General features: G+C 49.6%; 1 protein-coding gene across 2 annotated transcripts in view; it reads right to left on the bottom strand.

Moving 5' to 3' along the window:
* The window catches only part of FAM219A (family with sequence similarity 219 member A), a 62711-nt gene that overhangs the window by 763 nt on the left and 37914 nt on the right, over positions 1-24034 (bottom strand). For both annotated transcript variants that reach the window (XM_056848709.1, XM_056848708.1), the window contains exons 3-4: positions 7534-7636; positions 1844-1924 (exon numbers count right to left, since the gene is read on the bottom strand). In XM_056848709.1, coding sequence (XP_056704687.1) covers positions 1844-1924; positions 7534-7636 — 184 coding nt within the window. The remainder of the gene's footprint in view (positions 1-1843; positions 1925-7533; positions 7637-24034) is intronic.

The raw sequence follows: 24034 nt of genomic DNA on the forward strand, positions 1-24034 counted from the left end.
CCTAGGTATCTGGCATTCAAAGAAGCTACTGTCTCGGAATGTGGAGATGTCACGTAGCCATCATGGCTGCAAGTCATAGAATCATAGAGCTGGAAGGGACCACCAGGGTCATCTAGTCCAACTCCCTGCACAATGCAGGAAATTCCAAACTACCTCCCCCCACACCCCCAGTGACCCTTACTCCATGCCCAGAAGATGGCCAAGGTGCCCTCCCTCTCATGATCTGCCTAAGGTCACATAATCAGCATTGCTGACAGATGACCATCTAGCCTCGTCTTAAAAACCTCCAGGGAAGGAGAGCTTACCACCTCCTGAGGAAGCCTATTCCACTGAGGAACTGCTCTAACTGTTAGAAAATTCTTTCTAATGTCTAAAGTCCTTGATAGGCTTACCAACCACCTAACCCAGGGGTGTCGAACTCATTTGTTATGAGGGCCAGATATGATATAAATGTCACTTGGTCAGGCGGGGCCATGTGTACCATAAAATTTAATGCCAGGTACCGGAGATAGAAGAAACAGGCAAAGCCAATTAATGATATTTTTGTTACTTAATTTTTCTTACTGAGAATACTACCATGCTTAAAATGATAATACTCTTACAGTAATTTCTTTTATTTAACAGCATTTGGTAATTGACACCTTGGGACTGGGGAGGGGGGGTGAATGCCCCAGCTGGCGAGCCCGCCACGGACTCACCAGCCCAGATTGGGATGGAGGGAGGGGTAGACGCTCCGGCTGGCTCGAGGGCCAGATAAGAGCTCTCAAGGGGATGGTTCCGGCCTGCGGGCCACATGATTGACACCCCTGACCTAACCCCTTCTTGAGAAAAGTCTTTCATGTCACGATCTCAGTTACCCTCAGAAACCTGAAAAAGGGTTGGCATTTCCAGTTCATGTACTTGGAAACTGAAACCGACACATTCAGCCAAGACCCACAAACCAAGAGTTTGCCCACAGTGGTGTGAGAAGGGTCTTTAAACATTCCCTGACAGCAAACTGCACGCAAGTGAGTGATAAAGGCCTTTTCCACAGTGGTGCCACATCTGCGGAAGGGCCTGGAAAAACCCTCCTGGCCTTCAACAAAGATTGTGAGGGGGTCTGGAGACCAAGTCCTATGAGGAAAGGTTGAAGGAGCTGGGTATGTTTAGCCTGGAGAGGAGAAGACTGAGAGGGGATATGATAACCATCTTCAAGTACTTGAAGGGCTGCCATATAAAGGATGGTGCTGAGTTGTTTTCTGTCACCCCAGAAGGTCGGACCAGAACCAATGGGTTGAAATTAAATCAAAAGAGTTTCCGTCTAGACATTAGGAAGAATTTTCTAACAGTTTGAGCGGTTCCTCAGTGGAACAGGCTTCCTCGGGAGGTGGTAAGCTCGCCTTCCCTGGAGGTTTTTAAACAGAGGCTAGATGGCCATCTGACAGCAATGCTGATTCTATGACCTAGCAGATGATGAGAGGGTGGCCATCCTGGCCATCTTCTGGGCATGGAGTAGGGGTCACTGGGTGTGTGTGTGTAGGGGGAGGTAGTTGTGAATTTCCTGCATTGTACAGGGGGTTGGACTAGATGAGTTGGTGGTCCCTTCCAACTCTATGATGCTGTGATTCAGATACGAAGCACAGACCATTCCATTCTGCATCTGGTTAGTTGACACAGCTTGTTTTATGATCTCTGCAGCCCTATAATTTATTGTGGTTAATTTGAGACGGATTTTATGGCATTTTATCGACTTTGTTGGTAGCAGCTCTGAGCAAACACCCAAAGAGAAAAGTGAGCTATAAATTTACCTTAAAATAAAAGAGAGGAATAATTGAGTTTGCTAATTGTGCCATCACACACCCACCTGTCAGTGTCCAGCGCTACCAACGGCTTCTCATCAGGACTCTGGTCTAAGGAGGAATAGCCTTTATTGGGAACAACCAGTCTGAAATTAAAAAGGAAGGGTAACTACTATGGAACTTTAAACAAACAGTATGAAGAAAATATTTTCTTTAGTTTGGCGAAATCAGGACAAACACAAATGAAAGAATCGAACAACAGGCTAGAAATAGTGGAAAGAATCAGTCCGCCCAGCGCAGAAACCTATTTCACAAAGAGGCCAACCAGTTACCCAGGAAGGGCCATAGTACTGGGCATTATAATCCCCTGATTTTGCCTTTTACCATGAATATTCACCAGTTTCCTGCCTCTGAATATGGCGGTTGCCTTTAGTCACCTCTCCTCCACAAAATCCATTCATGCTTGCCATTCATCACTACATCCGCTGGCAGTGAATTCCACACTTTAATCACCTGTTGTGCAAAGTAGTATTTCCTTTTGTCTGTCCTAAATCTATTGCCCATCAACTCCATTAGATGCCCCCAAGTGCTAGAATTACGGGAAAGGGTGGGGAAATTATCTTTGTCAACTCTCTCCACCCCGTGCATAATTTTATAAACCTCCATCATGTCTCCTGATAACAGACATGTTTCTATACTGAAAAGTCCCAGACTATCCACCCTTTCTTCATAGGACAGGTGCTCCAGCCTCCTAATCATCTTGGTTGTCTCGCCTGTACTTTTTCAGTTCTGCAATATTTGTTTTTCCAGATATGGCCACCAGAACTTCACATGGTACTCCAAATGAAGCCTCACAATAGATTTATACAGGAGCATTAGGAGAGGGGCCGTGGCTCAGTAGAAGAGCCTCTATTTTGCAAGCAAAAGGTCCCAGGTTCAATCCCTGACAGCATCTCCAGTTAAAAGGGCCAGGCAGTAGTAGGTGATGAGAAAGACCTCAGACCCAGGAGAGCCGCTGTCAATCTCAGCAGACAATACCACCCTTGATGGACAGATGGTCTGATTCAGTATAAAGCAGCTTCAAGTGTGCATTCATTACAATTATTTATTTATTATTTGCATTTTGTCAGATAGGGCTTCTGACAGCTCCGTCCTCAAACAAGATGGTTTCCCTGCAAACAAAATGGAGTTCTCCGTGCACTCCTCCCCACCACCCGTTTTGCACACGAACTCCGGCCAGGGATTTACAATTGTATTGGGACCCGCCCGTGTAAATCTTCGATCTGATACCGGGTCCCGCGCACAAAGCCAAGAGCTCAGCCATCTCCTCCACTAATTACTCATGATTGTTTCTGTTTTAGTTTAACTTAAGTCGTTACCGGCAGGAAACGACTACATTGTTTCTTTGTTACTGTAACCCTATTGTATTACCCATATATATGTATCCACTCTGCCCCAGTCATGTATTCCATCCTTGCGTGTCTCCTTACTGAAATCATTGACTTTCGGAATAAATCTTTGAATCGCTGCTCTTCCTAGATTCGAGTTCTATTGCCTGAAACGCCGTGCATTTGCTGAAGCCTGACCTTAGGCTGGAATCAGCGTGGAACGACCGCTGCCAGGCAGCGTTCGACTTGCTTAAAAGCCGGTTCACGTCTAAGCCCGTTTTACTCACCCCGACTGTTCTCAGCCTTTCGTCCTGCAAGTAGACGCTTCTGACAAAGCAATGGGGGGAGTGCTCCTGCAGAAGGATGCTCAGGGGAGGCTCAGACCCTGCGCCTACTTTTCCAAGAGGTTCTCAGGGGCCGAGCTCAACTGGCTGATTGGGGAAAAGGAGGCCATGGCTATCAAACATGCCCTCACGGTTTGGCGTCGGTGCCGTTTGAGGTTTGGACAGACCATCGAAACCTCGAGGCCATCTTGGGGCAGAGGAGGCTCTCGGCCAAACAGCTGAGGTGGGAGGACTTTTTCTCTAGATTCTGCTTCACCATTAAGCATGTTCCCGGGAGGGAGAATTGCCTGGCAGATGGTCTCTCCCGCATGCCGCAGTACAACTGTAGAGTCGAGCGGCCGCTTGGGTCCCTTTTTACCCCAGAACACCTGGGCTTGGACCTGGAGGGGGCAAGCGTGGGAGTTCTGACCCCGGCCCAAGCCCGGGCAGCGCCCCCCCCACCTGCTCCAGTGTTTCTGCAAAGCGGCACGAGCGGTGCCACCCGTCCCCCAGGGGTTCGGACCCGGGCGGCGGTTACCACGCCTGTACCAGACCTCCAGCAAGAGGGAACACCCGATGCCTCCCCCCCCCGGGGAGTCCGGACCCGGGCGGCGGGTTCTCTGCCTCCCCCGGCCCTCCTGCAGAGGGAGACTCACGATTCCCCCCGTTCCCAGGAGGTTCCTGGAGATCTGCCCTCTGCCGCAAAGACCAGGTGGGAGGAGGCTCTTCGCGAGGAAAGGGTCCCCTTGGGGTGGAGGAAACTGGGACCCCGGAAGGAAAGACTTATGTTTCCCAGAAGCTGCGCCGGGAAGCGCTAGAATGGAGCCACAGCTCCAAGATGGGGGGTCACTTTGGTTTCGTGAAGACCCTACACCTGGTACGGCGGAGCTTTTGGTGGCCAGGGATGCGCCAGGACATAGATGGTTTCGTAAGGTCCTGCCCAACGTGTGCTACCAATAAACGACTCATGGGAAAGCCCCCTGGACTGCTGAAACCCCTGGAGACCCCGGAGGCTCCCTGGCGGGTGATTGGTATGGACTTTGTAACCAATCTCCCTCCTAGCCAGGGGAAAACCGTACTTTGGGTCATCACGGATCTGTTTTCTAAGCAGATCCACCTTATTCCGTGCGAGGTTGCCCTCAGCCCACAAGTTGGCCCGCCTGTTTGTTCAACAGATCTTCCGCCTGCAGTTTCCCTCGGAAGATTGTGAGCGACAGAGGCTCGGTGTTCCTGTCTAAATTCTGGCAGGCGTTTTTGGGAATTGTTGGGGTACAACAGGGTTTGTCATCAGCCTATCACCCCCAGACAGATGGGCAGACGGAGAGGGTGAATGCTGTTGTTGAGTGCTACTTGCGCTGCTTCACCAATTATCACCAAGATAACTGGGTCGACCTGTTGCCCCTGGCGGAGTACGCCTATAACAACTCTGTGCACTCTGCTACTGGGCAGAGCCCCTTTAAGACTGTCTTCGGGATGGAATTCGACCCTTTGGGAGCGGCCCCCCTCCCGCCGGGGGGCGATCCTCCGGAGGTGTCAGCATCGTCAGGAACACTTGGCCAGGACTTGTCAAACAATTGGACCAGGCTAAGGAACGGTACAAAACGCAGGCCGACAAACACAGAGCGACTCAGTGGGATCTTGTGGTCAGGGAAAAGATGTACCTTTCCACCAAAAACCTAAAGTCTCTGCGTCCTTGTAGAAAGCTTTGCCAAAAATACGTGGGTCCGTTTACCATATCCCGGGTAATCAATGAGGTCACTGCTGAACTGGACCTCCCCAAGACTCTGCAGGGGGTACACCCTGTGTTTCACGTTAGCCTCCTGAAACCCTTTTCTCCCGCCCCTGATTGGCACCCCGAACCCCTAGAGGCAACGCCTATCATGGTACAGGGGGAACAGCATTTTGAAATTTCTAGGGTCCTGGACTCCAGGCTGCGGAGGGGTCTGCTGGAGTACCTGGTACACTGGAAACATTTGAACTCGAGTCATGATGAGTGGGTTGCGGCAGAACACGTGAACGCTCCCTCTCTGATCACCGAGTTCCATCGGAATTGTCCCGACAAGCCTGGGAACCCGGGGAGGAGGCCTTGGGAGAGGCGGAATGTCAGATAGGGCTTCTGACAGCTCCGTCCTCAAACAAGATGGTTTCCCCGCAAATAAAATTGAGTTCTCCGTGCACTCCTCTCCCCCCCCCCCATTTTGCACACAAACTCCGGCCAGGGATTTACAATTGTATTGGGACCCGCCCGTGTAAATCTTCGATCTGATACCGGGTCCCGCGCACAAAGCCAAGAGCTCAGCCATCTCCTCCACTAATTACTCACGATTGTTTGTTTTAGTTTAACTTAAGTCGTTACCGGCAGGAAACGACTACATTGTTTCTTTGTTATTGTAACCCTATTGTATTACCCATATATATGTATCCACTCTGCCCCAGTCATGTATTCCAGCCTTGCGTGTCTCCTTACTGAAATCATTGACTTTCGGAATAAATCTTTGAATCGCTGCTCTGCCTGGATTCGAGTTCTATTGCCTGAAACGCCGTGCATTTGCTGAAGCCTGACACATTTATATCCCGCCCTCATTCCCGGCAAGCCGGGCTCAGAGTGGGCCACAACAATATTGGCTACTTTATTTTCAGTTCCTTTCCTAATAATCCCCAATATGGAGTTTGCCTTTTTTCACCCGCTGCCGCATACTAAGCCAACATTTTCACTGGGCCACCCACTACAATCCCAAGATCTCTTTCCCTCTCAGACCTAGCTAGTTCAGAACCCATCAGAGTATAAAGTTATGATTTTCTGTTCTAATGTGCATCACCTCATACTTGCTGTGGCAGAAATCCTAAACTGTGCTAAGGCTCAAGAGCACCACCTAGAGTGGATTGGACCCTAGATTACACTACAATAAAGGTATTCAGTTCCATTCCACATTGGACCACCCTGGCAGACTTCATCACTTTTTGGACAGAGGACGATCCAGTTTAGACCAAACTATCTATTTGTCATGGAAGCTTAGAGCTATTACATGGTGCTTGATGGAGGTGGGACTCTATTGCATATGGCTCTGATTGGTAAAAGTAGCCTCTGACATCAAAGATGGGGATTTGCGGGGGATTGGAGAAATCAGCTTGTCATTCTCAGAAAGGAGGCTGGCTTAGGTCCAACTCCAGTTAGCATAAATATCTGGACTTATTTGGGATTTTCCCTGGTCTTCAGTGGAAACAGGGTTAACAGGAAGTTGGATAGGGGTTAAGGACTCCTTTGACTTCTTGCTACCACAAGTAACTCTGCACAGCTTAGTTAGTTCCAACTGTGTTGCCTCTGAAGATGCATCTTATGCTTTTCCTGCTACTCTCACTGAGACACCCTGACCGCTCTCGGTCTAGTGGGAATATGAGGGCAGCTCTGCTGCATCAGACCAAGAGTTCACCTGATTGAATACATCGTATTCCCAACAGTGGCGGGTCAGAAAGTCCACAAGCAGGGCAGGAAAGTACCAGTCCTCCTCCCTAGAATCTGGTCTTCAAAGCCACAATGCCTCTCAACACGGAGACTCCATTTAGCAGTCACGGCTGTCAGTTGTTGACAGCGTGGTATAGTGGTTAAGAGCAGTGGTTTGGAGTGGTGGACTCTGATCTAAAGAACTGGGTTTGATTCCCCACTCCTCCACATGAGCGGCGGAGGCTAATCTGGTGAACTGGATTTGTATCCCTACTCCACATGAAGCCAGGTGGGTGACCTTGGGCTAGTCACACTCTCTCAGCCCCACCTACCTCACAGGGTGTCTGTTGTGGGGAGGGAAAGGTGATTGTAAGCTGATTTGATTCTTCCTTAAGTAGTAGAAAAAGTTGGCATATAAAAACCAACTCTTCTTTTTTTTCTTCTTCTTGTCCTCCAGGAACTTCTCTCTTTTTAAAGCCAGTGGTTGTCAACAAATCTTACATCCCCAATGAAATATGAACAACAAAGGACACACCCACCCAAATGTGAAGGCACTGGTCTTGTTTACATATGAAGCTTTTCAGAATGACCAAGAGGTCTACCTTGTTCGTGCCATCACGTTGTTCTTCTTGGGCTGTTGGTTTACTGGACTCCCCATGTTCCCGTTTTTCAGAGATCCCTTACGAGCCAACTCTCTCTGTTTCTCTGTGGAAGAAAGGTAGACATTACACAAATTAGTGGTGATGTTTCTCATTTTGGACCTGATTAACTATTCAGCAAGGACAGCCCCAGCTTATCAATCTGCATCTTCAAATGAGGCTTGGAAAAGGTACTGCAAGTCTCAATCTTTCCTTCTTATCCTTGATGCTAGACAAACCATGAATGACAAAAAAGATAGCCCTGTGACCCTCTGGAGCCACCAACACTTGGAACAGGAAGGAATAAGGAGCTAGATCACCCTGTTTTGCCAAAGCAATGGGATATGGACTTAAAGTCTATACCTGTTCTCTCTCTAGATCTTAGGTTCCAACTTATTCAGCAAAAAATATGTTTACGATATACTCGACAACACAGCGACACTTTAGTAAAGGACAAAGTGTCTAACTGTTGGCATTGTAACTCACAGGGTGCGTCCCTAAAGCATATACTTTAGGCATGTCCAGTAATTCATTGTTTTCTGGGAGGAAGTTATGGCTCATATTAATTTTGTATTAGAATGTTCATTGATTTTTAAGGTTGCTCCTCCCTGCAGGGCAGGCTGCTGACCTCGTGGCTCTGCCTTCCAAAGAACCAAGAGGTGTTCGCCTTCGGTTTAGCAGGGGAACAATTCTTAGAGCACACTGATCCTTAGAAGATCATGTGATCCCTCGTGAGGCGCACTGGCTGTGGGGTCTGTGGGGGTGTGCACCACAGAAAAGGGGGAGCAGGTGCTGAGATGCACTCCTGCAGGGAATCTAGCAGGGGGGTGGCTGAGCACTCCCAGGCAGGCGATGGAGAATGTCAACAGGGAGAAGGGCAGCTTGCCAACCCTGCTGGGTCTCCACCTGGAGAGCAGCTGCCCTCTCAAGTGGGGGGGGGGGCAGGCGAGGAAGAGACTTGTGCAGTTCAGCTGCCACTGGCCGTTCTGCCACCTCTGATTCAAGGGCTGGGGGTAGCAAGGCCCAGAGAGTCTGGAAAGATGGGCCATCTGCATCCCTTACAAGTGTTGTTTCAGGTGGGAAGTTGTGCTGGTCTGCAGCAGAAGAGCAAAGGTTTTCGAGAGTTGATGCTCTCTTCATCAGATTCTTTCATATCTGTTGGAGCTTTGACTCTTGAAAGCTTGCACCCAGGAAATATTGTTGGCCTTTAAGGTGCTGCTGGACAGGAATCTTGCTCTTAAGGGTGAACACATGAAGCTGCCTTATACTGAAACAGACCCTTGGTCCATGAAAGTCAGTATTGCCTACTCAGACCATCAGCGGCTCTTCAGGGTTTCAGGTAGAGGTCTTTCACATCACCTGGAGATGCTGGGGATTGAACCTGGGACCTTCTGCATGCCAAGCAGATGCTCTACCACTGAGCCACAGCTGTTGTTTGACCCCCTTTTTCCAGCTTCCTCCTCCCCAGCTGCAGGACAGGATCTTCTTGGGGTGGCAGGGGGTTCCCCTAGTTTGATCAAAGTACAGATGACACCTCCTTTGGGTAACTGTTAGGGATACATGTTTCTATCCTTACAAGTGAACTGGTCTTTTAAATAGGAATCTCCCCCGGGCTCCTTCTGATCAGGGGGTCAGCAGATTGTGCTGCACAGCACTGCCTCTCCTCTGCTGCCTCTCACCCTTCCCCCCGGGATCACAGGCAGACGTCGCATTGCCTTTCGAGAATATATTCACAGCTTGGGGGAAGCCTAACCTCCCCCCCACCCTTCTCATCTTAGAAGTCCTCATCGCTCATATAGCACAAACTCTGCAGAGTGGTTTGGAAACCATTTACCCCCAAAGTATATCTGAGAAGAGGACCACCATTAAGATTTCCATTTTATACACAGGAAGTGTAGGCAGAGCAGTGGCATAACAGCCAAGGGTGCCCTAAGGCTTGCCAAGCGCCCAATAATGGCGGGCAAACTTTTGGCAATTTCAGCCACTGCCTGGCAATGCTCAGCGGGCAGAAGCAGGGCTACCAAACTGGGGGTGGGTCAGCAATTACTGCCGCCTCCTTCTCTGTGACCTGGAAGTGCCGGCGTTGAGCAAGTACAATGCTCTATCACTCACCTAAAAACTTTTGGGGCAAGTGCTAAGAGTGTTATGCTAGTGCTTCTGGGCCACACTGGAAGCGATGTCATCACGTGGCAGAGACAACTGCTGCTCTCCCTGCAGTAAATATCTATCTTCCCCCCTTCTCCCACTGGTTGCCAGGCATGGTGGCCCGAGAAGGGCTGTGAGTCCTCCAGGAATCATAATAAAACAATTGCTTGGCATTTATATAGTGCTTTCAGTCTCCAAGCATTCTACATACCATAGCATCGCTCTTAATTCCTATAACAGTCCTGTAATTCCCACATTATCCGCACACTGATTGCGCTAGATTATATTAGGTAATCCCCCTTGAGATTCAGTGAGCAAAGCAAACCATAAACGTGAATAAATATTCTAAATGATTGGGGCAGGGGATGAAAGGAGCTGTCTAGCCTAAGACCACCTAGTGAACCCATGTGTGAGAGATCCCCTCTCTCTGAGTTTACTTCTCCAAATCAAATGTTCAGACGTTGATAAAGAAACAAAGGATTTATTGAAGACATCAGGAGATGAGACAGGCACAGGTAGAAAGCTGCAAGTGAGGGGCTATTCGGGTTTACAGAATATATTGACTCCAGGGCACTGGGGCACTGGGGTTCACACTTATTGTTATGGGAAGTTACAAGCTTGGCATAATACAAAACATCAGACGAGTCCCAGGAAGTCTGGTGAAGCTATCACACTTCCAAGGCCGCATCGGCCTGAGGGAGTACTGACAGGAAGAACAGCGGGGGGGAAGATACTAGGGGCAATCAGGCCTGGCGCCTGAGACCAGAAGGTGTGAACTGCTTTTACGAGTTCACTGATAACAAAGCAAAAGCTGGTGATGGAAAGCAGAGACACATAGACAGAGACCCTCACATTCTGCCCCCCTTAAGGCCCCCCTCCAGGGTTCTCGAGAGGGCGAGGCTTACCGGGATAAGCGAGGTGGAATTCTCGGATCAAGCGAGGGGCCGCCATGTGGGGTGCGGCCACCCACTCGTCGTGAGCGGACCCAAGGTTTTTCCACCGAACAAAGTAAAACAGTTTCCCTTTTTTCCATTTGGAATCTAAAACCTTGGATATTTCCAAATGGGTATCTCCCCCTACCACGGTAGGAATCTCGTGTGCGGGAGGGGGGTGGAACTGGGGAGCTGGCACATAAGGTTTGAGGAGGCTTATATGAAAGACTGGATGGACCCCCTTGAGGGTCTTTGGGAGTTCCAGTTCCACGGTAACCTCATTGACTACTCTGGTAATGGGGAAAGGTCCCACATAACGGTCGCTCAATTTTTTGCAGGGACGCAGAGAGCGGAGGTTTTTAGTGGACAGATAGACTTGCTCTCCCACCTTAAGCTCCCATCCCAGAGACCGGTGTTTGTCTGCCTGTTCCTTGTACTTGCTTTTTGCCCTCTCAAGATTCTTGAGCAGCCATGGCCAGGTAGATTTGACTACCTGAATCCACTCCTGAAGATCAGGGGTGGACTGGAGTTCTGGCGTGACGGGAGCGGAACCGAAAGGACCGAATTCCGTCCCGTATATTACTTGGAAGGGACTAAAGCCGGTAGAGGAATGAGGCGCATTGTTGTACGCATATTCGGCAAATGGCAGCAGGTCGACCCAGTCGTCCTGGTGGAAATTTACATAGCAGCGCAAATAACATTCTACCACCGCGTTTACTCGTTCCGTTTGACCATCCGTCTGGGGGTGATAGGCGGAAGAAAGGCCCTGTTCCTCCACCCCCATTAGCTTCAGGAAGGCTCGCCAAAATTTGGCAACAAACTGGACCCCCCGGTCGGAGAGGACCTTCCTCGGGATCGAGTGTAGCCTGAGGACGTGTGTGACGAACAGTTTAGCCAAGCCCTGGGCTGAAGGAAGACCTGCACATGGAACGAAATGGACCTGTTTGGAAAAGAGGTCCGTGATTACCCAGAGAACCGTCTTTCCCCGACTTGGAGGTAGGTCGGTGATAAAATCCATGGCGATGACTTCCCAGGGTCGGGAGGGGTTCTCAAGCGGTTTGAGGAGCCCTGGGGGTTTTCCCATCCGTCTTTTGGCTGTGGCGCAAGTGGGGCAGCTGCGCACGTACAGCTCTACATCGGATCTCATACCGGGCCACCAAAACTGCCTCCGTACCAGGTGAAGAGTTTTTATGAAACCAAAATGACCCGCCAACCTGGCACCATGTACAAGTCCCAATACCTCTTTACGAAGGGAGGATGGGACATATAGTTTTCCCCCTTGCACCCACCAGGTGTTGGTTCGTTCCAAGCCCGTGGGGAGGAGATGGTGCTCCTCCTCCTGTAAGGAGGCGTCCCGGAGTCGCTGTTGGAAGGCTTCCGGGATACCTTTGAGCGTAGGGGGGGTGTCAGGTTGTTGGGCTTGGGACCGGGTAGTGACGGCTAAGCTAGGAACCTCCCCTCGCTGCTCAGGAGTGAACAGGGAGTCGACTGGGCGATCGAAATCGTTGCGATACTGGGGAAGTCGTGACAAAGCGTCAGCTAGGGCATTCTCTTTGCCAGGGACATGCTTGAGGGTGAACCGGAATTTTGCGAAGAATTGGGCCCACCGAATTTGTTTGGCGTTGAGCTTTCTAGCTCCCTTGAGAGCCTCGAGATTCTTGTGATCGGTACACACTTCAAACGGCAGCTCGGCACCTTCTAAAAAGTGCCTCCATATGGTGAGGGCATGTTTGACCGCCGCCGCCTCCTTCTCCCAAATAGCCCAGTTGATTTCGGACTGGGAAAACTTCTTGGAGAAGTAGGCGCAAGGTCTCAACCGCCCCCCTTCATCCCTCTGCAATAGGGCCCCGCCCATGGCCACATCCGAGGCATCCACTTGCACCACAAAAGGCTTGGAGCAATCCGGGTGGGCCAAAACGGGTTCGGATGAAAAAAGCAGCTTTAAACGTTCAAAAGCTTGCTGGCACTGGGGGGACCATTGCAAACGGGCTGAGGGAAGCGCGGCGCTAGCCCCCTTGTCCTTGGTATGCAACAGGGCAGTGAGGGGAAGCGCAACTTGGGCAAAGTTGGGAATGAAGTTGCGGTAAAAGTTAGCGAATCCCAAAAACTGCTGAAGCTGGCGGCGGGTAGTGGGGGGTTCCCAATCCCACACCGCCTGGACCTTTGCGGGGTCCATTTCTAACCCTTGGTGGGAAATCACGTACCCAAGAAATGTAATGGAAGGTTGGTGGAACTCACATTTGGACACCTTAGCATATAGTTTGTGCTCCCGCAGCCGCTGGAGCACTTCTCGCACTAGGCGCACATGTTCTTCCATGGTTTCAGAGTAAATAAGGATGTCATCGAGAAATACCACCACCCCCCGAAACAGCAAATCATGCAAAACCTCATTAATTAATTGCATAAACACACTGGGAGCCCCCGAAAGTCCGAAAGGCATGACTAGGTATTCAAACATTCCAAAACAGCTGGAAAAGGCTGTTTTGGGTTCGTCTCCTTCTTTAATGCGAATGCGGTGGTATGCTTCCACTAAGTCCAGTTTGGTGAAGATTCGGCCCTCCTTTAATTGTGCTAGAAGGTCGGGAATAAGAGGGAGAGGGTAAGCGTTAGACTGGGTGACGGCGTTTAGCCTACGAAAGTCAATGAACAGTCTTAAATCTCCCGTCTTTTTCTTCACAAAGAAGGCTGGGGCCGAATAAGGAGCCTTGGAAGGGCGTATGAAACCCCTCGCCAAGTTGGCATCCAGATAGTCCCGTAACACCGCCTTTTCACTAGGGCTCATGGGGTAAACCTTCCCTTTAGACAGTTTGCCTTCCCCCACAATTTCGATGGCGCAGTCCGTCTCTCTGTGGGGGGGTAGTTCGTCACATTCCCTAACATCAAAGACGTCCGCAAACTGCGAGTATTCAGTGGGCAGTTGAGGAGGAACGGTGGCTGGGGGGGGAGACCCTACCACTGCGGCGGCCGGAGACCGGACAACCCGTTCCTTGTCATGTAAACTACAGGGGTTTTCGGGAAACGAGAGCACCCGTTCAACCCAGTCGATGGACGGGTTGTGTCCCCGTAGCCAGTTCATCCCTAATACCACCGGGGTTACTATAGGGGCGATGGTAAAATACAAGCGTTCCCAATGTTCCCCCACGGACATAATCACGGCTGCAGTTCTGTGGGTCACCGGGCCCCGTTTGAAATCACTCCCGTCCATTTGGGAAAAGCGGAGGGGTCCCGGAAGCCGCTTGCGCCGGACTCCCAGTTTCTTGGCTGTGTCCTCACTAATCATGGTGCGGGCACACCCCGAGTCAACCAAAGCGGGGAATTCTAAACTGGGACCCCCTTTTGGTAGGGAAAGGTGAACACGCACATATACATTGTCCTCTTGGGCGCTTACCATCGGTGGAGCTCCTTGCACAACAACAGGGGCGGTCTGCTGCGGAGCCCCCTCTACAGCAGACCGACGGCGTTTTTTGCCGGCTGTTCCCACTCTTCCTCCTCGCTGGAAGAGGGGGAAGGAGTGGTGGCGGTCGGGGACCCGTCCGAATCAAAACTGGTACTTGTAATCCGGGACCCCGTCGGGCCAGTAGAAGTGGAGGCTCCGTCCTGGGGGCGCGCATGGAGAGCGGAGGGTGCGCCGGAACGTCGGCCCGGCGGTCCGCTCCTGCGGCGGGGCTGGTCCTCGGCAGTCGCCTTCTGTGGTTCAGTCGGGGCTTGGCGTGGGGGGTTGGGACGGCCCGAACGAGAGGGGCACTGTGACGCAAAGTGTCCCTTACCTCCGCAGGTCAGGCAGACACCGGTCTCAAAACGCTTGCGGCGTTCAGCAGCCGAGGGACCCCCGCTGCCCCCCAGTCGGAAGTCTCGGCCCCGGTCGCTCCGGGGTCTCGGGTCTCGTCCAATGCGTTGTTTGGACAAGGTCAAAAGTTGTTTGCGATTCTCGATGTCGGCAGCGTGGCGAACCCAACCTTCCACATCCGGGGGGTTCCCTTGCATGAAGGCCCAATGTTGGAGGTCCGGGTTGAGGCCCTCCCTGAAACACTGTACCAAAGTGGCCTCACTCCAGTCCAGGATTCGGCTGGCCAGTGACTGGAACTCACTTGCATACTGCGCCACCGACTTGGTCCCTTGGCGCAGTTGCATCAGGGAGGCTTTAGCCCGCTCTCCCAGAGTCGGGTCCTCAAAGCGGTTTCGGAGTGCTACCATAAACTCGTCCAGGGTTCGCAGTACCGGCGAGCGGAGTTCATACTGCAACACCATCCAGGCGGCCGCCTCCCCTTGCAGTAAGGAAGCCACGTACTGCACCCGGGACTCCTCGGAGGTGAAGGTTCGGCCTTGTTCTCGCATAAAAATGTCCACTTGGACCATGAAAAAGGTCAACTGGTCCCCTGAACCGTCATACGTGACTTTCAGGTCCCGACGGGACGGGAGGCTAGGAGGCGCGGGAGGGGCTGCCGGTGCTCCGTCCGGGAGATTGCCGGCGGGCGGTTGCACTTTCAGCGCGTCCAGGGCCGCTGCCATCTCACCCATCACCCGCTGCATGGTTTCCATCTGCTCCCGCATAGCTTGGCGATCCTCCTGCCACTGCTTGCGTTCTTCCTCCATCAGGGCCTCCTTGCGTGCCGGGTCCCCTTCGAGTCCCGTGCTGGGGAAGGCCAACCGGCGATCCTTCGCCGCGGTTCGGGAGAGAGACCAACCCTTGGGGGAGTCCAGCCAATTGTTAAAAAGTCCTCGGGGACGTCCGTCCCGGCCTTGGTCGGGGATGGGATCCCTAGGCTTCTTTGGCTTGGCACCCTCCTCCTTGGGATCCGGTTTCTCCGGCACCACCGGTTCATTCGGTGCGTCAGGGGTAGTAGGGGTGTTTTCCTCGTCGCCTTGCATTCTGTCCCAAAAGGTACAGCAGCAGTCCGAGAGGCAAGGACTTGCAGCTTAATGTGAGAGATCCCCTCTCTCTGAGTTTACTTCTCCAAATCAAATGTTCAGACGTTGATAAAGAAACAAAGGATTTATTGAAGACATCAGGAGATGAGACAGGCACAGGTAGAAAGCTGCAAGTGAGGGGCTATTCGGGTTTACAGAATATATTGACTCCAGGGCACTGGGGCACTGGGGTTCACACTTATTGTTATGGGAAGTTACAAGCTTGGCATAATACAAAACATCAGACGAGTCCCAGGAAGTCTGGTGAAGCTATCACACTTCCAAGGCCGCATCGGCCTGAGGGAGTACTGACAGGAAGAACAGCGGGGGGGAAGATACTAGGGGCAATCAGGCCTGGCGCCTGAGACCAGAAGGTGTGAACTGCTTTTACGAGTTCACTGATAACAAAGCAAAAGCTGGTGATGGAAAGCAGAGACACATAGACAGAGACCCTCACACCATGGCAGAGGCAAGAGCTGGACCAGGGGCTTCCTGATTTGAAACTTGGCCCCCTAGTTGCTATGCTACCGCACCTCATAAAATGTTTAACACAGTGAAGTTCTGCACTCAGGCAATCAAACTGTGAGGCCCATTCAGTATTGCAAATTAAGTGAATCTGCATGATTTCTTATTTTCCATAATTTATTCTGTTTCTGATAGGCACAAAGAGGGGAGAAGAGCTGCAAATGGCACTGGAACCTCATTTCCTGCTCCTCAAAATCTTAGTGCGACAGATCCTCTGGCACTGTACGCACACATTCAAGCATGTTTCCACAGTCATGAGGATTACAAACTTGTTTTTCTTTAAAAAATGAAAGAATACCATCAAGAAGGTTAAGTCTCGTAACCGGTGCCACATTCTGTGCAAAACAGACATTTTCTGGAGAACATTTTTAGAAATAGATTAGAACTGCATTATAATGGAAGAGCTGAGGGATATCGCTTCATAAAAGGAGAAGATTGTAGTTTGCTCGATGGCAAGGGGGTAGCTGTGTTAGGGAGAGCCAGCGTAGTGTAGTGGTTAGGAGTGGTGGACTCTAATCTTGAGAAAAGGGTTTGATTCCCCACACCTCCATATGAGCAGCAGACGCTAATCTGGTGTAGAGGATTGGTTTCCCCATTCCTACACATGAAACCAGCTGGGTGACTGTGGGCTAGTCACAGCTCTCTCAGCACCACCTACCTCATAGCATGTCTACTGTCGGGAGGAGAAGGGAAGGTGATTTTAAGTCGGTTTGACTTTTCCTTAAATGGTAGAGAAAGTCGGCACATAAAAACCAACTCTTCTTCTTCTTCAGAATAAACAGAAATCTAGAAGCACCTTAAAGACTAACATGTATTTCATGAGTCACAAGCCCACTTTGTCAGATAATGTGACAGAAAACCCTACTGGGAATTTTTACGGAGGGACATCTTTTGCAGCATGTGTTGCCTCACCTTTCTTTTACTGCATTCTACCTTTGTGACCAACTTTCTACGCTATGGTATATTGTGCCTAGACAGTTTCAGAGGGTATCCACGTTGATTTGCAGTAGAACAGTTAGATTCAAGTCCAGTAGCACTTTAGCGACCATCAAGATGGCGAAACATATGGAAACCAAGTCCTATGAAAAAAGGCTGATGGAGCTGGGTACGTTAAGGCTGGAGAGAGAAGACTGAGAGGTGATATGATAACCATTTTCAAGTACTTGAGGGGCTGCCATATCAAGGATGATGCGAAGTTGTTTTCTGTCGCCCCAGAAGGTTGACCAGAATCAACAGGTTGACAATAAATCAAGAGTTTCCAGCTAAACATTAGGAAGAACTTCCTGACAGAGCAGATCCTCAGTGGAACAGGCTTCCTTGGGAGGTGGTGGGCTCTCCTTCTTTGGAGGTTTTTAAGCAGAGGCTAGATGCTCATCTGACAGCACGGCTGATTCTGTGAACTTAGGAAGATCATGAGAGGGAGGGCAGGAAGGGTTTCATCACTGCTTGGCTCCCATGGCCCTTTCTTACATGCCCAGGGTAATGGCCATTGCCACTTTGGGGTCAGGAAGCAATTTTCCTCCAGGCCAGATTGGGCAGGGATCCTGGAGAGTTTCCCCCTCCATCTTCTGGGCATGGAGTAGGGGTCACTGGGGGTGTGTGGGGGGGAGGTAGTTGTGAATTTCCTGCATTGAGCCAGAGGTTGGACTAGTTGACCATGGAGATCCCTTCCAACCTTATGATTCTATAAGAAACTATCTTCATTGAAGGCAACACATTCAGCCACATGGAGTAGAAATCCATCAACCTCACAAAAAAATCCTACTGCAAGAGTGGCTGTTCTAATCAAGGTGAGTACAATGTCCACTGTACCTCTGCATCCTGAGTTCCTTCTTTGTAATACCCCTCCCACTTTCTGACCGGGATATAAGGACTCAGAGATCTATATTCTACCTCACATCTGACAAAGGGAGCTTTGGCTATGGAAAGCTCATACCCTGAAAACCTTGTGGGTCTCTAAGGTGCTACTGGACTCAAACCTAGCTGTTTTTAGTCAGTTTCTCCCCCCCACCCTTGTTGTTTGCAATGTTCACTGTTGTTTGCAATGTTCCCCAATTCCGTAATCCTAGTCTTACTGCACTGTTTAGTGGAAATCCATGTTTTCGGATCAATTTTTTAAAAAAAGAAAACATTTTGTAATCCGCTATTAATCTAGGGTGTGAAAGGCAGGCTATAAATAAAATAAAATTATATTTCCTATGGAGTTGCAGTGCATGCACACAGTCTGATCAAAACCCAAAAGAAATTTAACATATGTAAAAATTGGTCACATCTAGGTTTTGAGAACAAAATTTGCCTTTTCCCATTTGGGAACTAATAATTTTGTCAGAAGGACATCCCCCAGTCAGTTGGGAGGCAGCCCTCAGGTTCCTCACAGGGACTGCAATACCAATCCAACCCTACTTAAAAACCCTGGAGGTTTTTAAGAAGAGGTTAGATGGCCATCTGTCAGCAATGCTGACTCTATGACCTTAGGCAGATCATGAGAGGGAGGGCATCTTGGCCATCTTCTGGGCATGGAGTAGGGGGTCACTGGGGGTGTGGGGGGAGAGGTAGTTGTGAATTTCCTGCATTGTGCAGGAGGCTGGACTAGATGACCCTGGTGGTCCCTTCCAACTCTATGATTCTATTCTATGATTCTACTGTCTGTTTGACAACAAGAATGCCCTCTGCCCTGTGCTGCAATGTGCCTGACTTTCTTCTGTCACAAGGCAGGCAGACATTCCCAAAGGACTAAGAAAACAAAAAAGAAGTGACAGAAGAACACAAGCCATTCATTATCTGCAACCAGAGCTGGGTCTCTGGAGGTGAAAGACTGCTGCGTTATTCTGAAGGTCCGTTGTTTCAGCTCACGCTTCTGTGGAAATGAAATCTAATTTTCGGTCTCACTTTCTAATGAATACCCTACAGGAGGAAAATGAATGCCAGCCCGAGGGATTCAACATACATGTCCCAGGCCGAAAGGCTAGGCTTTGTAGTGAAAATTAATCTTTTTCAGGGCAGGCAACCTTTTTAAGGAAGTGGAAGTAAAATCTAACAAGTGTACTCCTGGCTGGAGAACCCAGCCTTGAGATAACAGCTCAAGTGTTATGAAGTTCCCCAACCAGCATTATCAGACAAGCATTGGTATTTTTTTTCCAGCACACTGATTTGCACATCACATATCAAAGGCAAGTAACAAAACAAAATAAAGCTCTTATTTGGTGAAAAAACCTTCATGACATAGCAAACAGAACGATTATTTTCCTCACTAAAGAATGCTAAGCTATTAGGTTCTGCCTGCCACCAATTTAAACCACTCATTTAGACATTTTTAAGGTACAAATGTATTTTCCTATTTGTCTCAGTCATCTTCAGAATGTTGTTAGGTGAGTCACTATAACACATGGGGAACTGAAGATAATTTGCCCAAGGTCCTCAAGTGAGGAAAAGCAGGAGGAAAGGCGGAAGGACCCAACATGAGACGGACTGACTCAATAAAGGAAGCCATGGCCCTCTGTTTGCAAGACCTCAGCAAGTCTTTCAACGATAGGATGTTTTGGAGGACATTCACTCAAAGGGTCACCATAAGTCGGAAGTGACTTAAGACACGCACACAACCCTCAGGTGAATTCACCGCTAAGGTTGATAAACTTTAAAAAATACCTCATTAAAACATCAAGAAGTCCGTCTCAATGTGGCTCTCCCTGGTCCAAACCAATCACTCCATCTTCTCAACCCTTAAGTCACAACTGCACAGTATTTCCACTTTGAATGTGCTGGGGGAGTTTTACAGGAGGGGATTTATTACCTGTAAGCTGCCTTGAGCCAAGAGGATAGGCGGGGTATAAATATTTTCATAAATAAATTTCTGAAGTCTCTGTGAGCATTCTGCTTCATGGCTTAAGGGGGAACAGGGCTTCAGAACAGCCAACCCTTTTTGCCAGTGGGCTTGCCCACTGTGACAACAGAGTAGGTTGGTGTGTAGCATCCTGAGAGGGGCTGCATTCAGAAGCCAAAGACTGGTAGAAAACAAGAGTGAAGAGGAAAGAGTACACGAAGGGGAGATGTAGAACTGATGGGGTGGGGGGAGCTTCAAGGTGCTGGAGAACTGTGCTATGAGGCTGCCTTACACTGAATCAGACCACCAGTCTATCAAGGTCAGTACTGTCTACTCAGACGGGCAGCAGCTCTCCAGGGTCTCACGCAGAGGTCTTACACTGGCCCTTTTAAACAGGAGATGCCAGGGAATGAACCTGGGACCTTCTGCAAGCCAAGCACAGGCTCTTCTGCTGAGCCACCGCCCCTGCCTTCCTGCATCTCTCCATGAATATGGTTCAGCTGAAGACTGCTAATACAAAATGACAAGGCTCTTGGACGGTTAAGCACGTGAGTATGCAAAGGTCAGCAATGCCTCACAGGTGTAGTAAAAGAACAAGGGAGAGACAGTCAGGGTAGCTGCTCATGTTACAGAGCTGTTTGGGGCACTGCCACCCCCATGTGTAGGACACTGAAAGGCTCTTTGCCCAGGGTACCATACCAGACAGAAGCTACAGCGTCTCAGCGCTCCTTACCCGATTTTGCTTTGGCACCCAAACAAAGCATACAAGCCAGAACCATCACAAACATGCTGGCATGCACACGTTTAACAATGTGATGTCTTCCACGTGGAGCATTGGCACAGGTAAGTGCTTTTCAGCAGCTTGGTGCAGGAGTGATTAATGTCTAAAAACAAGCCTGCAAAGTAGGGAGCAAGACAGAAAGTGCTTAAATTGGATTTCTGCTTCGTTGCTCCAGACTATGGAAACGGCATTCAGGGACCGCGGGGGGCGGGGGGGGGGGGAAGCAAGCAGGTTGTTGCCTGAGGCTGAGAGTCCCTGCTGCAACTGCATGAACCACTGCCAGAATATGCAATATCAGGCTCACCATACAAAACCTTATACTTATTTGCTTTCATGTCTTAAGCTTCTGATCACCCCTCCCCACCTGTATTTTAGAGATGGAAGTTAATTAAGCAGTGCTCCTATCCAAAAGTACAGAGAGGGTTAGAAGAGAACAAGACGTCTAAGTGTGAGGAGTTAACTACACCTGCTTATGCCTGATTGTACAATGAGAAGGCACAGATCAGAGAACAGAGAGTTTTTCAAGAGAGGAGATGGAAGGCTGGGGCTCAGTAGAACAGTTGCTGCATCCACCCAGGCAGCATGATTCCAAAAATAGAAAATCAAGATTGCTTTGTTGCAGAAGAAAGCTAGAAACACGACAGTAATGAAGGTATCAGTAATGCTATGCACAAAGATGCGCTGTTTTCTCCACAAACCTCTTAAGGTAATGGCCCTGGTGGATCAGCCACACGGTATACCTGGCTGAGCATCCTTATCTCCAACAGGGGCCCACCATATGTCACTGTAAAATTCACAAGCAGATTGTGGTGGAGACAAACACTCTGTTCATTGTGACTAGTACTTGGATAGATTGCGGTGAGTTCCAGTTTTAGCTGTCAGAGATAGCAGACTTGTTCTCTATGGAGTCATCCAAAACCTTTAAAAAGTCACTTAAGTTCATGGCCATCAGCAAGCCTTGCGGCAACAAACTTTCCAGCCAAGCGCTTTGAAAGCACACTTCCTTCCCTTTGTCCATGCTAGCCATGATTTTATAAGAGGACAAACCCTGCCGGCACTCCCCCCCGCCCACAAGCCGCGACCTCTAAACGAAAGGCCTCCAATTGTTCTAGCCCTCCTTCACAAGAAAGTTGCTCCAGCCAACTGATTTCTTGCTCTGAAGATGCTTTTCACTGCTATATTATTATGGTATGTTCTTGTGTGTGTCTATATCTGATGTTTATGTTGTGTTACAGAGGTGGCTCCTCTGTTGAAAAACTCTGTCCTCCTAAATGGCTCCTACTGAAAATCTCTCTGTGCTCTGCTCCCTGCCTTCTCATTGTACCATGAGGCATAAGCATGTGTAGTTAACTCTTAGGGAGGTGTTGAGCTCCCCCTGACTGGCAGTCTTTAAGCAGAGGCTGGACAAGCACTTGTCAGGGATGCTCTAGGCTGATCCTGCATTGAGCATGGGGTTGGACTAGATGGCCTGTATGGCCCCTTCCAACTCTAGGATTCTATGATTATGGTTACAACACTAAATTCGATTCATTCACTGCTATATTAAACTGACTTGGCGATCAGGGAAATCCCCACTAGGACCCTAAGATCTCCTGCCTGGGTAGACACAGACAACCCAACCAATACATGCATGGTTAGGGCTTTTACCCCAGAATGGGCAACTTTAGTAGGTGAATCTCATCAACTGTTGTCCCACTGGAGCTCTTTGAAGAAGAGTCGGCTTTTATATGCCGAATTTCTCTACCGCTTAATGCTTTGCTTGCCACCAACAGGAAAGGGACTAGAGGGGAAAAAACCCAGCCAGTATCTATTATGCAGCTGCATTTGGAATATGCCCCAAGGAAGCCACACGTCCTTTTTGGGGTGCTTGATATCCTAAGCATGCAGGCACCCTGGAGAGTATTTCCCAGGATCCGTGGACACTGCTGCTTGGAATGGACGCCTCCCAGAGATGCCCACATCTCCCTGCTGCAGCCACGACCTGAGCTTTGGCAGAAAGAGTGGTGTGTGCTGGGGAGCCATGGAGCTATGGCCAGCACATGGCCTTCACAAAGACTTGGGCTTGGCCCGTACTCATTTTCAGGGAGCCGACAGGGAAAATGTTTAATTATGGACCTGCCTTGAGTCTCAACAAGAGACTATAAATTAAGTTAAACAAATAAAAAGTTCCGTTTCACTTTCTGTGGCCTCACAGGAGAGCCAGCGTGGTGTAGTGGTTAAGAGTGGTAGTTTGGAGAGGTGGACTCTGATCTGGGGTTTGATTCCCCACTCCTCCACATGAGTGGCGGAGGCTAATTTGGTGAACTGGATTTGTTTCTCCACTCCTTCCCATGAAGCCAGCTGGGTGAGCTTGGGTTACTCACACTTTCTCAGCCCCACCTACCTCTCAGGGTGTCTGTTGTGAGGAGGGGAAGGGAAGGTGATTGTAAGCCGGTTTGATTCTTCCTTAAGAGGTAGAGAAAGTCGGCATATAAAAAAACAACAACTCTTCTTCTTCTTCTCTTCAGGGCACCATTTCAGATTTGGGGGTGAGGGGAGAGTCACAGCAAGGCCCAAACAGACAAAAAACTCCCCCAAACATGCACTCTCCAGAAGTTGAATAGCTAGATTTGAGTCAAGTATCACCTTACAGACCAACAAGATTTTCAGAATATAAGCTCCCTTCATCAGATACCATCTGCCAAAGGCAGCTTTGACTCTTGAAAGCTTATACCCCCCAAATCTTGTTGGTCTCTAAGGCGCTACTGAACTTGACTCTAGCTGCAGAGTAATACGGCTACCCTCTGAAACTACCTGCAGTAGTTGTGGCTACTTCCTGTTTCTCATAGGAATGAGTGACACAGGTGCCCTTAAGGAACAATGACTTCTGGCTTCAGACCCCCTGCTTGAGTGTGCATGTGGGGTGGGGGAGAACTGCTCCCTAGGTTAGGGAGTCATCCATCAAGTTCTGTCAGCTATGAACACAAGGCCATTATCTTTAGTGCTGCAACGGTGTCACTCTCTGAATGGCCAATGATTAGTGCTTCCTTCCCTTGTTTCCTTTTTCCAGTCAACAGAGCCATTTAGCGCCCTTGACGGATCAATACCATTCAATAGGCCAGGCAGGCAGCATTAGCACTACATGACATGTGCAAGTCAGCCTACGCTGCTTCCCCAAACCTATCACTCCTGTGACTTCTATGAAGACAGCACATCAACGCCGAGCCAATCCATTAACCTCGTCAATGTCTTGGGTAACACCACCAGCTGAACAGGGGAAATTATGCACCCATTCACCACAGTTCCTCAAATTCTGAATTAGCAACTGTATATGAATTTCTCACTTGAAATGCACAACTCGTTTTCATTTTGAAT

The sequence above is a fragment of the Euleptes europaea genome, chromosome 4 (genome assembly GCF_029931775.1).
Source record: "Euleptes europaea isolate rEulEur1 chromosome 4, rEulEur1.hap1, whole genome shotgun sequence".
NCBI classification, from domain to species: domain Eukaryota; kingdom Metazoa; phylum Chordata; class Lepidosauria; order Squamata; family Sphaerodactylidae; genus Euleptes; species Euleptes europaea.